Below are 12,321 nucleotides of genomic sequence, written 5' to 3'. Positions count from 1 at the left end.
GTATTATAAGAAAAAATCGAGACAGTGATTTCAGATGGCCATTATTCCCTATCATTGTATCTGGACGGTGGGAATCATCTGAATCGATAGCAATTCCATCCTTGTGACATTCTGTATTTAACCTTAATGGTATGTTATCTTTCGACATCCCCTACCTACTTTATCGCGAGGCTTTTATCTGACTGGTCTATTATTGCGAGTTTATTTCAATTCCTAAACCAGCCTCGATGAGAATTATTGGGGAATCCACTACAGTAACAGATCTTCTCAAAGGCAATGGCAAAGAAGTCGATGCTCGAACTGGCGCTGACAAATATGGCAACCCAAAATTAACTGTCGAGCTTCCTGATACCGCCAACTATGTCGCTCCTTTACATTTCCTAAAAACTTCCGTTCTTCGAGGTCAAGACTCTTTACCTTCCACATCTGATATACCCTGCGACACTACTCCATGTCCTTTACAGCCTTGTTCTTTTGAACAACTATTCATAACAAACTTTGATTCTAATGAATTACCCCTTAATACTCCTCGATGTTATTTTGAATATATTGTTAATGGTTTTAAAATAACTGAAGATCTCTTTCCTCACATCAAAAAAGAGATTCCCGATTTCTACAATTATCCTCTTTTGAACGATGTATTTGATCAACACTGCTTATTTTTCACAGATATGGCATCTCGTATTTCTCATGCTCCAGTCAAATCCTCAAAGATGCTCAACAAATTTATGAGCAAGAAAAAACCAATAGATGGAAGTTCATCCCAAGCTCCTACCTCCTCCCGAGATCAGGATGTCGACCCAGTACATCATTCGAAGAAAAGAAAAGAATCTTGCCCCACTACCATACCACCAGCCTCGAAACCAAATAAGCCTGCTAAGAACACCGACATTGCCCCTACTATTATACCCTCCAAGCCTTTAACTCATCCGGCCCACCACAAAGCCTACTTCCTCGACTCAATTCGTCCCTTAGTGACTTTGAGGTTAAACTTGTTCTTCGAGATCATACCTCTGTAAAAAAAAATGCCTCTCTATTATCTGAACCTGCTGTACCTGGTCTCGGGGAAACTCTTGTGCTTAATACTATCCTTCCTCGAGATAGGCGAAAGCAATGGCGAACTTTACTTACGTAAGAAAGATTTCAACTCTTATGCACTTCTCTTGAAAAAGTAAGTTGCTAATCCTTCGCTTGCTTTTATCCTTATTTATCTAATATCTTATTTGTATACCATATCTTCTCCTTTCCAGGTTAAAATTGCTGCTGTGGGGTAGTTTGAGAGTGATATGGCTAGTTGTCATCGCTACAGGGAAGAGATTCAACAATTGAAAAAAGATAAAGATTCTCTTGAACGCTTTCTTACTAACGAAAAAAATCGTGCTGCCGATATAAAGAGATACTTTGATGAAGTCACTGAGTTGCATCAGAAACTGAACTGCTCTTTCCAAGTTATGGAAGAAGAACTTACTCAGACCAAAATCTCCCTCGCTACTGAAAAATCTGATCGGGCAGCTGAAAAGAAAAACCTGGAAATTGAATTGGATAAATCCCACTCCCAAGTAGCTGAATATGCTTCCTGAATGGAATATTGTGTGGAGACCATGAAAAGTTTCAGGCGATATCTTCCTGCTGATCTCATCAAAGAAAAAGGTTTGGATTTTGATATCGAGAGCGAGCTACCCTCCGATATTGGTGCTGGCGATGCTAGAAATGATGCAGTAGACTCTGATATCGAGAGCGAGCTGCCCTCCGATATTGGTGCTGGCGATGCTGGAAATGATGTAGTAGACTCCATCCCTCCTGCAACTGAACCCATCGAGTCGGATATGTTTACTCCACCTTTTAATCCTGACTCCCTCCTTAGCACTCCTAATCTCTTAGATGATCCAGATATCCATGCCGGGCTCAATCGACTTCTGGAATCAGGCAAATTCAGCACAAAACCCCCCAAGACTTCAACCCAGCTCTAATCTTTTTGTCTTTCTAAATTGAACGGTTGTAACCTCTGATACAATGATCCATTTGTCTTTTTCCTCCTATCTTAATGAGGAATTTTGAATGTCGATACTGGCTTAAGCTGCTTTTGTAACTTTTTGACGTTCCTTTTAAACTGTGGAAAATATATCTTTTTGCTTTTTATAGATTTAACTTGTATGCAACACGTACTTGTGATATATATTGTCCTTAAACAGGAAACTAAATTCCTTTTCTATACACCCCTTAAATAAGTATGAAAATCAACTATCTATATTACCATAACATTTATATTGATTTTAAAACGAGTTTCGATACCACACCCACTAAAAGTAGTACCAATACTTATCATATACTTAAAATTTTCAAAACGAGTTTTGATAACACTCCCACTAAAAGTAATATCGATACTTATCATATACTTAAAATTTTCAAAACGAGTTTCGATACCACTCCCACTAAAAGTAGTATCGATACTTAGTATATACTTAAAATTTTAAAACGAGTTTCGATACCACTCCCACTAAAAGTAGTATCGATACTTAGCATATACTTAAAATTTTCAAAGCGAAGTTTCGATACCACTCCCACTAAAAAGTAGTATCGACACTTAGCATATACTTAAAAATTTTAAAACGAGTTTCGATACCACTCCCACTAAAAGTAGTATCAATACTTAGCATATACTTAAAATTTTCAAAACGAGTTTCGATACCACTCCTACTAAAAGTAGTATCTATACTTATCATATACTTAAAATTTTCAAAACGAGTTTCGATACCACTCCCACTAAAAGTAGTATCGATACTTATCATATACTTAAAATTTTCAAAACGAGTTTCGACACCACTCCCACTAAAAGTAGTATCGATACTTAGCATATACTTAAAATTTTCAAAACGAGTTTCGATACCACTCCCACTAAAATAGTATGATACTTAGCATATACTTAAAATTTTTAAAACGAGTTTCGATACCACTCCCACTAAAAGTAGTATCGATACTTAGCATACACTTAAAATTTTTTAAAACGAAGTTTCGATACCACTCCCCCTAAAAAAGTAGTATCGATACTTATCATATACTATTATTCTTTGGCATGCATTTATTATAACCATTAAATATTGTATTGACTCACAAAGTACAGGCTCAAAAACTAATACTGATTGTACTAAACCACGTTATTAAACTTTACACAAACATCTCTCAAACCTCTGACTATCCCATGCACATACAACAAATAAACCAGCTTTTTCGTACCTCTTCCTCGTTTTCATGCCCACCTACCATTAGTACTTCACTTTTTCTTATCAAATCCTTATTAACCAAACTTTTCCGTCTTACTATTTCTTCTATAAAATGCCTTACCAACTTGCATTTTAACATACAACTTTCACACTCTTCCCTAATTTTCTTACAAATAACACCATGACTGCCCATTCTTTCTTCCTTATTATTTTGACCAATACTATGGTTTTACCCAATCATCCTGACCCCTCTCCCTCTCCCCCAGAACACTAGTCCGATTGCAACACCACTGACCTTTCTGATGAGGAAGAGCAATAAGAAGAAGAGACTAAAGAAGGAAAAAACAAAAACGAAGAAACTGATGAGGAAGAAAATGCAAATTCCCCTAGCGATGAATGGTTGGGAGATCCCCATTGTAATGATTATGCCAAAGAGGACAATGAAGAAAATTCTAACATTTCTTCTGATGAAGATGACGGTGAAGATGGTGACGATGAAGACGAAGATGATGATGATGATGATGATGATGATGATGATGATGATGATGATGATGATGATGATGATGATGATGTCGATGAAGATAATGATTAGGCTTGTTTCCTATATTTTTATATTTTACCTCGACCTGTACTAGGCTGCTCCGCCTACCCTTGTTCCCCTTTTAATGAAATATTGTTGCACTATCTCTAATACTATCTTCCTTAATTAATAATATCTGCTTATGTTTTCGACATAAAAATAAACGTATGTCGATATTCGACACTCGTCATTCACATTATATTTAAATATTATTCCTAAAAACATACCTTCATTCGTATTTTGGCGTCGATTAATCAACCCCATGCATTTTATATCTCTTCCATTCGCCTTTATGCTCAATTTTAGATTTTATTGACCTGAACATGCATGTCTTCCAATATCCGGGTATTATTGACCTGAAATCGCATTTCTACCAAGAGCAGGATTTTATTGACCTGGTATCGAGATGACGATCTACAGATCACCAGGATTTTATTGACCTGAACTCGCATTTCTACCAAGAACAGGATTTTATTGACCTGGTATCGAGATGACGATCTGAACGGATCACCTAAGAACGGGATTTTATTATTGAACGAGATGAGAACTCGCAGATTTTATTGCCGAAAGAACGGGATTTTATTGACTTCGGTATCGAGATGAGGATCTACAGATCACCAGGATTTTATTGACCTGAACTAGCATTTCTGCCAAGAACAAGATTTTATTGACCTGGTATCGAGATGAGGATCTACAGATCACCAGGATTTTATTGACCTGGTATCGAGATGAGGATCTACAGATCACCAGGATTTTATTAACCTGAACTCGCATTTCTGCGAAGAACAGGATTTTATTGAGTTGGTATCGAGATGAGGATCTACAGATCACCAGGATTTTATTGTCATATTCCCACTCATATAATTCTAAAGATATAAACATTTGTTATACACATATCAACACTGATTTCGAGAATGATAACATCTTTATTGATCGCATGGCCTTGATAACAAAAGATTACATCATGATACTGGAAATATTCTTTATTGATAAAATGCTTTCAAATTGCTTATATCTTGAGGCTTTAGTAATATTACACCTTCAGCCGTTTTTAAATAGTAAGCTCCATTGATCCCGACTTTGTGAATGATGTAAGGCCCCTCCCAGCTTGCTAACCCCTTTTTCTTAATAGATTAAGTAACCACTTTCGGGACCAAATCTCCTTCCTGAAAATGTCTTTATCTTACTTTCTTATTGAAAGCTTTTTTCAACTGCCTATGATATGTGTCGAGCTTTATCCTTGCTTGATCCCTTGTTTCCTCGAGATGGAGAACTTCTTTGTTCTGGATGTGGATACCACCATTTCTGAGGGAGTTACTGCCTCCATACCATAGGCCAAAGTAAAAGGTGATTCCCCAGTGGGTGTTCGAGGTGTTGTTCTATAAGCCCATAAAACGCTATTCAACTCATCCACCCAAAGACCCTTCTTGTCCTCTAATTTTTTCTTGATATTATCCATAATGGTCTTATTTGTTGCCTCTGCCTGTCTGTTACCTTGAGCATAATATGGTGCAAATGTGAAATGCTTAACCTTGTAAGATTCCAAGAAAGCTTTCACTTTTCCTCCTTCGAACTGCGGACCATTATCTGATATAATAGCATAAGACAACCCATATCGACATATAACTCGTTCGAACAAGAAATTTATGACATCCTTTTCTTTGATATGCTGCAGAGCTATTGCCTCTACCCATTTTGTAAAATAATCTGTGACTGCCAATATGAACCTTCTTTTACCCCTTTCCTGGTGTGAGTGGACCAACAATATCCATTCCCCATATAGCAAAAGGCCACGGGTTTGAAACACAATGTAATTCTTCAGCAGGAACATGTATGGCTTTCCCATGAATTTGGCACTGTATACACTTTTTCGCATATCGAAGACAATCCCTTTGCATTTGAGGCCAAAAATATCCTTGTCTTGTGATTTTATTAGCCAATGACCTACCAGCTGAGTGGTTTTCACATTCCCCTTCGTGAAGCTCAGCAATGATTAGCTGTTCTTTCTCATACAATATACATTTCAAATGTGGACCTCCAAGATTCTTTCTATACAACTCACTATCAATCAATATATATCTTTGGGCACCAGATTTGATTTTTCTTGCCTCGTTTTTGTCCTCCACTATTTTCCCACAAGCCAAATATGAAATATATGGCTCCATCCATGACGCCCCCAGTGTATCAATCTCCACAACTACTAATCCCTCAATGCCAATACTCGGCTTTTCTTGAACGCCGATATGCAGATTACGACCCTCCGTGTTTTCTAGCATTGCTACCACATATGCTAAAGCATCCGCATGTCGATTTTCATTTCTATTGAGATGTTGCAACCTTATCCTACTGAAATTCTTCAACTTAGACTTTATAAAATTCAAGTAATCAACCATGTTTTCACATTTTGCTGAGTATCCTCCATTAATCTGGCTAACCACGAGCATCGAATCACTAAAAATCGATAACTCCTTTATATTGAGGGACTTAGCCATCTCGAGACTAGCTATCAAAGCCTCATATTCAGCCTCATTGTTTGATGCATGAAAACCCAATGTTATTGCAGTCTCGAGCCTCTGATTTTCAGGAGTAACCAACACTACTCTAATGCCACACCCTTTTCCTCCAGAAGATCCATCGACAAATAGTCTCCAACCATTTGCCCCTGCCCATGGATCGTCCGTATCGACAACATCATCAGGCTCTTGTAGCATTGCGAACTCTTCTTCCTCCATGCCCCAACTGACATCTTCAGATGGAAAATCAGCTAATACCTGGCTCTTTTCCGATATGCGGTTTCGATACTCGACTCCGAATTCATTTATTAGTACCGACCTTAGACATCCTTCCTGACTTAGCAATTTTTGCTAGAGTCTGCTTTAGCGGTAGATTTGTCATTACTATCACCGAATGTGCTTGAAAATACGGCTTTAATCTTTGAGACGAAAATAACAGTGCCAAGGCATACTTTTCTATCATCGAATATCGAGTCTCGGCCTCGAGCATCATTTTACTTTGAAAATACACTGGTCTTTCCATACCATTTTCCACCTTCACGAGGACAAAGCTTACCGCAAAATCCGACACAGCCAAATAAAGAAGCAAACTTTCTCCCTCATCTGGCTTTGTTAGGGTTGACATTTCTTGCAAATATTTCTTTAATTCACAAAATACTTCTTTATACTCCTCATTCCAACAGAACTTAACATTCTTCTTAAGCAATTTGAAAAGTGGCTTGCATCGATCAGACGTTCTGGAGATGAATCTATTGAGCGCCGCTATTCTTCCCGTCAGCCTTTGTATTTGCTTTCGAGTTGTAGGCAATGGCATTTGTTGAAGCGCTCGTATTTGATCAGGATTAGCATCGATACCTCGCTTCATAACGATATAACCCAAAAAAATTCCAGAACTGACCCCGAATGTACACTTTTCAGGGTTTAACTTCATATTAAATTTCCTCAATATCTTGAACACCGTATCGAGGTCTTTTATATGATCACTTGCTTTCATAGACTTGATGACCATGTCATCAATATAGACCTCAACAGTATGCTTGATGAGTTTCTTAAATATCTTTTCCACTAACCTTTGATACGTGGCTCCCGCATTCTTCAACCCAAATGGCATTCTGACAAAGCAATATATACCACCATTGACCATGAAAGCTGTTTTCAATTGATCTATTACCGCCATTAGAATCTGAAAATAGCCTAAATATCCATCGCAAAAACTGATCAACTCAAAACCCACCGTTCTGTCGACCAATTCATCAATTCTAGGCATGGAATAATGGTCCTTTGGACACTTCTTATTCACATCAGTGAAATCGACACATATTCGAACTCGACCATCCTTCTTAGGTACTACCACTATATTTGCTACCCATTCAAAATGCTCAACTTCCTTAATGATGCCATTGTCTAGCATTTTTTGTATTTCTGCTTGAACCGCTTCTTCGTACATTGGTCTCACCTTTCTATGTTTTTGATGCACTGGCTTTGCATCCTTTTCCATATTTAACTTGTGGGAACATATTTCTGGATCGATACCAGTGAGATCCGACATCGACCACGCAAAAACATCTTGATTATTTTCCAAAAACGTTATTAACTCTTTTCTTATATCTCCCTCCATTTCTGTGCCTATGAACGTATAGTGCTCTTCTTTTCTTTTATCGATATTAACCTTGTCCACCACTTCTATTGTTTTCCTTTCCCATGGTGGCTCCTCCTGCTTATTCATCTCCTGAGTGAACTTTACGCTCTCGTATATGACCGCTGGTTGGTATCGGGGCAAAGTTTCTTTATGAATCGCTAAGCAGAGTTCTCCAAGACGCCCCCGGTGTCTTGGCATTTCCCCTTCATCATTCCCTTTACTGTAATGAAATTACACTTTTCTGACTCTGATTGATCTCCCCTTATCTCATGCAATCCGTATACAGTTGGGAATCTGAGTACCTGATAAAATGTACTAGGTACAGCCCTCATTTTATGTATCCATTTCCTCCCCAGTATCGCATTGTGATCAGATTGGTGCTTGATGACCACAAATTTTGTCATTATTGTTTGAGGCCCCGCTCGAACTGGTAATTTTATTTCCCCAGCAGGTTTGGTAGAAGTTCCATTAAAACCATATAAATTGAATTTAGGTGGCTTTAAATGCGTCTCATCGAGACCAACTCCTTTAAATGCTTTCCAAAATAAAATATTAACTAAACTTCCACAATCTGCCAATATCTTTTGTACATCATAGCCCGAAATACGTAGAGTAATTAACAACGCATTATCATGCGGCAACATTACCTTAGACAAATCCTCTGGTACGAACATGATTGCTCCAGGAATGCTAGAAGATATCAACTGCTGACTTAATGGCACTGGCTCGATATTAACTTCGAGAACTTCTTTCACCATCGAAATCTTCCTTATCTTGTCTCGAACAATTTTTTTCTGAGGAATTTCTCCCTTGTAGATCATGTTTATTACGCCCAATGGCTTTTCTCTTATGGTTGCTGTTTCTGCCGGCCTAACATTGGCACGAAATTCTCTTAGTTTCCCATCTTTCATAAGCCTATCTATCTCCTTTAACAACTGGAGACACCTATTTGTCTCGTGGTTCTCAATCTTATGGAACTGACAATATGGCTTTCCTTTCATCTCTTTAAGAGTGTAGTTTGGCCATATCACAAAATCTTCCTTTGCTATTTGCCGCAAAATATCATCTGCTATTGAATTTAGAGCTATGAAATTACTAGGATCAAGCTCCTTTCTCAATGTTCTGTCATATTTCCTTCGCTGTTGAGACTGATTATCTCGATTTGTATAATGCTCCTGAGGCCTTTTGTTATCCATCCTCGAGGAACCTCGATTCTCATATCAATCATTCTTATCTTTCTCTTTTTTCCCCGTATCGGTGACCTGCAACACCACTTGCACCGTAGCGGTTCTCAACCCCTTTTCTACTATGATATCTCTATCCACTTTGTCATACAACTCTTGCAAAGTTTTTACTTCTTTCCTCAACAAATACTTATGCATATCTGAACACGAAATACCCCTGGTTGAAAAGCTATGACTGTCGTCATCTCTGACTCATCCAATCTTTCCACCGCCTGTGTTTCAGCCTTGAACCTTGTTAGAAAATATTTTAATGACTCTTTCTTTGCTTGCTTCAACTGGAATAACGCTGACACTTGCTTTGGTTTCACCCTCTGATGACCATAATTAGTCAAGAACCTTTCTTCAATCTCTCTGAAACATGAAATGGACCCTTCTGGAATTGTGCAAAACCACTTCAATGCTTTCCCTTTCAAGCTTGATGAAAATGACCGACATAAGACCATATCCCAATATTCAGTGCCCTGATATATCAAGAACTGATGTCGATAACTAAACAAATGGTCCATGGGGTCCGTAGCTCCTTCATATTGGCTTAATTTTAGATTCTTGAACTTTGAAGGTAACAAAGCCCTCTCTATCTCCTTTCTTAAAGGGTTTCTACCGACATCATCTGCTAGCTTTCTTATCGAAGCCAAGACCTTTTCCAACAACTGATTTCCTAACTGCTTTTGCATCATTTCTTGCACCATCTCCTTCGTTACTAAAGCTTTATTTTCTTCTTCATTTATCTCTCTCGGAGTTGTTCTGCTACAGATTGTACTTCCTCGATATGACTCCTTTTCATTTCCTCAAGATGACTCTTTCTCACTATTGGAGTTCCTGAACTCGACTCCTCATCATCCTTCTCATACATAGCGTCTTCAGCACACTTCTCATTCTCCTCCCTTATCAATTTATTCTCAGCCATTAACATCTGGTTCTGTTTTTCTAATTCATTCATCCTTCTCAACAAATCTTTTAAAGACACTTCTTTCTCTTGCATTCCCTCTACTTCTTATATCATTCTACTTGTTGATCTTCGAGTTCTTCGCTCCTCATTCTTAGATACAGCCTGAGAAGTGTTTCCCTCATTCACCATCATTGCCTTACTTACTATAGCCTGATTTGGAGGCATCTTGATTACTCGATCTTTCTAAACAAACTTCAATTAATGGATTCACCCAAAGAAAAAGAAAACGAAAAATCACCCTCAAGATCTTTGTCTTTGAACCCAAACGGCGCTGATGTAGTGATATTAAGAATCACTTACAATTATCAAGAACGATGAAGCTAAAGATGAGAAAATTAATATTGAATTGAATTGGAAAATATAGTTTTACCAAGGAATAACAATGGCGGTTATAGTTTCTCACTTTCTCTCTCTGCTCTCGTTCTTACAAATAATTTGTGTAATGATTTTGGAATGCCCTTCCTTCTTCCCCTTCCAGTCTTTATATAGTGTTGTAAGGATAGCTTTGTCCAATCATCAACTGCCGCGTGTCCATCTTCTTCCTTCTTCCTATTGTCCCGCCTTCTTTCTGTAATGCACAAACTTGTTTAACATTTCATGATATACCGTCATATTTCAAGTTAGAATATCGGTATGACGATATTTGCCCACGACATTTGGAATTTACAATGTTTTATGTAATTCGTTTTGTATTTTGCCCACCCTGAAATAAATTCATGGCTCCACCACTGGTTACATATACATATGTATGTTGCACATTCTTTTACCACTAGCCAAGCATCCGGACTGTATGTCCAAATCCACAAAATAATAAAAGAACGAAGAACAATACAATTAACTGACGAATGTAAAAGGATATTTCATTGATTGAGCAACATGAAATTACACTACTGCATTACCATATTTAAATACATTAGTTCTATAGCTAGTACAATATATCATATTTGATTGTAAGATAATGAGCCAATTGGGTGTTGACACAGCCCCGCCTGCCAGTTCTGTTGGAGTGTTGGTTCGTTTTCAGCCTGATAATCGTAGTAGGACCCTTCACGAGGCACATCCAAATTACTTGTTGATTCCCAATTGCATACCTCATCAGTTAAAGTCGATGACAACACATATGATGTTGATCCTGTTCCGCTTTCCTGTGGTATGTCATCTGGTCCTTGCATGGCAGGCAACGGTGTGTCTGGATATGCATGGTTGCTAAAACACGAAGCTTCACTATATTGATCAGGGTGTAACTGATCAGATTCAGCAATGAAGTACCCTTCAGTTTGCATCCCATATGACAGTACTTCATTACCATATACATCCGTTTGTTTCTCCTGTACTCCATATGAAGTTGACGCGAATGCATCAGGTTGTGATGATGATCCAAATCTTGATCGGCATTCTTCCGCAGGACCACCTTCTACCGGCTGGCTTGTCATTGGTCTTTGTTGATGTCGATGAGTAATTAGATGTCTTGGAACGCGTTTATTGTTGGCGATATGACAGATCATCATCAGTCTCCTCTGGCCTCTTGGATGAAGATGCACTGGTACTAGCGTTATCGTCTTTTTTGTTCTTCCTAAAGACTCTGCATAGACCGTACTCTTCGTGATCCTTCATTGTGAACTCATACATCATCCAAGGACTCTTAACTTTCCCGTTGTTCTTCGAATAATTCATAAACTTCTTGCATCCAATTTTATTTCCCTCTTGATCTAAGACGTCGGAGCTGTGTGAGATCCTCCATGTCCACCCTTCACTTCCAACCGTTCTTCCGATCTTCTTGCCACCATCGTATTCTCGCTTAATCGAGGTAAACACATAAACTTCGTTCTCCCCGTCTCCCTTGAAAAGTTGCCACGGTTCAAATGCTTCGCTTCCATAAAGCTCGCATGGCATAATGATGTTATTAAACAACTCCGGCAGAGGTTCCCTGGCGAGTATCTTGGCAAGAAAATACTTGATAAGCTCTTCATCTGTTGGAGCAAATTTAAACCCACGTGGTAACTCAAGTGGTACTTCTTCCATGATCACTTTAAAGTAGCTTCTTCGTAAGGAAAGTTATCAAAATTTAAGTTGACAACAAGAGAGAAGAAAGCCAATAATGCAACACTTTGGTATTGCATGTACCGATGTACGCACCCAATATTTATAGGTAAACACTATCCGCGTTTTTGTTTC

The 12,321-nt window shown here is 38.3% G+C and overlaps 3 protein-coding genes across 3 annotated transcripts; all 3 read right to left on the bottom strand.

Moving 5' to 3' along the window:
• Positions 1 to 5,035: 5,035 nt before the first annotated feature.
• LOC147479707 (uncharacterized) lies at positions 5,036 to 5,495 on the bottom strand. Its single transcript, XM_086578479.1, has 2 exons — positions 5,486 to 5,495; positions 5,036 to 5,388 (listed from the first exon to the last, which is right to left on the bottom strand). The coding sequence occupies exons 1-2, from the start codon at positions 5,493 to 5,495 to the stop codon at positions 5,036 to 5,038; spliced, it is 363 nt and encodes a 120-aa protein (XP_086434605.1).
• A 2,616-nt stretch (positions 5,496 to 8,111) lies between these two features.
• Positions 8,112 to 9,149, bottom strand: LOC147479706 (uncharacterized). Its single transcript, XM_086578478.1, has one exon. It carries the CDS (start codon positions 9,147 to 9,149, stop codon positions 8,112 to 8,114), a length of 1,038 nt encoding a protein of 345 aa, XP_086434604.1.
• Positions 9,150 to 11,625: 2,476 nt separating this feature from the next.
• On the bottom strand, positions 11,626 to 12,168 carry LOC147479705 (NAC transcription factor 29-like). The gene has a single exon (XM_086578477.1). It carries the CDS (start codon positions 12,166 to 12,168, stop codon positions 11,626 to 11,628), a length of 543 nt encoding a protein of 180 aa, XP_086434603.1.
• Between the last annotated feature and the right edge of the window lie 153 nt (positions 12,169 to 12,321).

The sequence above is a fragment of the Coptis chinensis genome, chromosome 8 (assembly GCF_015680905.1).
Source record: "Coptis chinensis isolate HL-2020 chromosome 8, ASM1568090v1, whole genome shotgun sequence".
Lineage (NCBI taxonomy): Eukaryota > Viridiplantae > Streptophyta > Magnoliopsida > Ranunculales > Ranunculaceae > Coptis > Coptis chinensis.
The sequence above is the reverse complement of the archived record's forward strand: the minus strand, read 5'-3'. Positions and strand labels throughout refer to the sequence as shown.

Excerpts from the sequence above, each read along its gene's own strand:
- LOC147479706 (XM_086578478.1), bottom strand. The coding sequence starts at position 9,149 with ATGGATAACAAAAGGCCTCAGGAGCATTATACAAATCGAGATAATCAG.
- LOC147479705 (XM_086578477.1), bottom strand. The coding sequence starts at position 12,168 with ATGGAAGAAGTACCACTTGAGTTACCACGTGGGTTTAAATTTGCTCCA.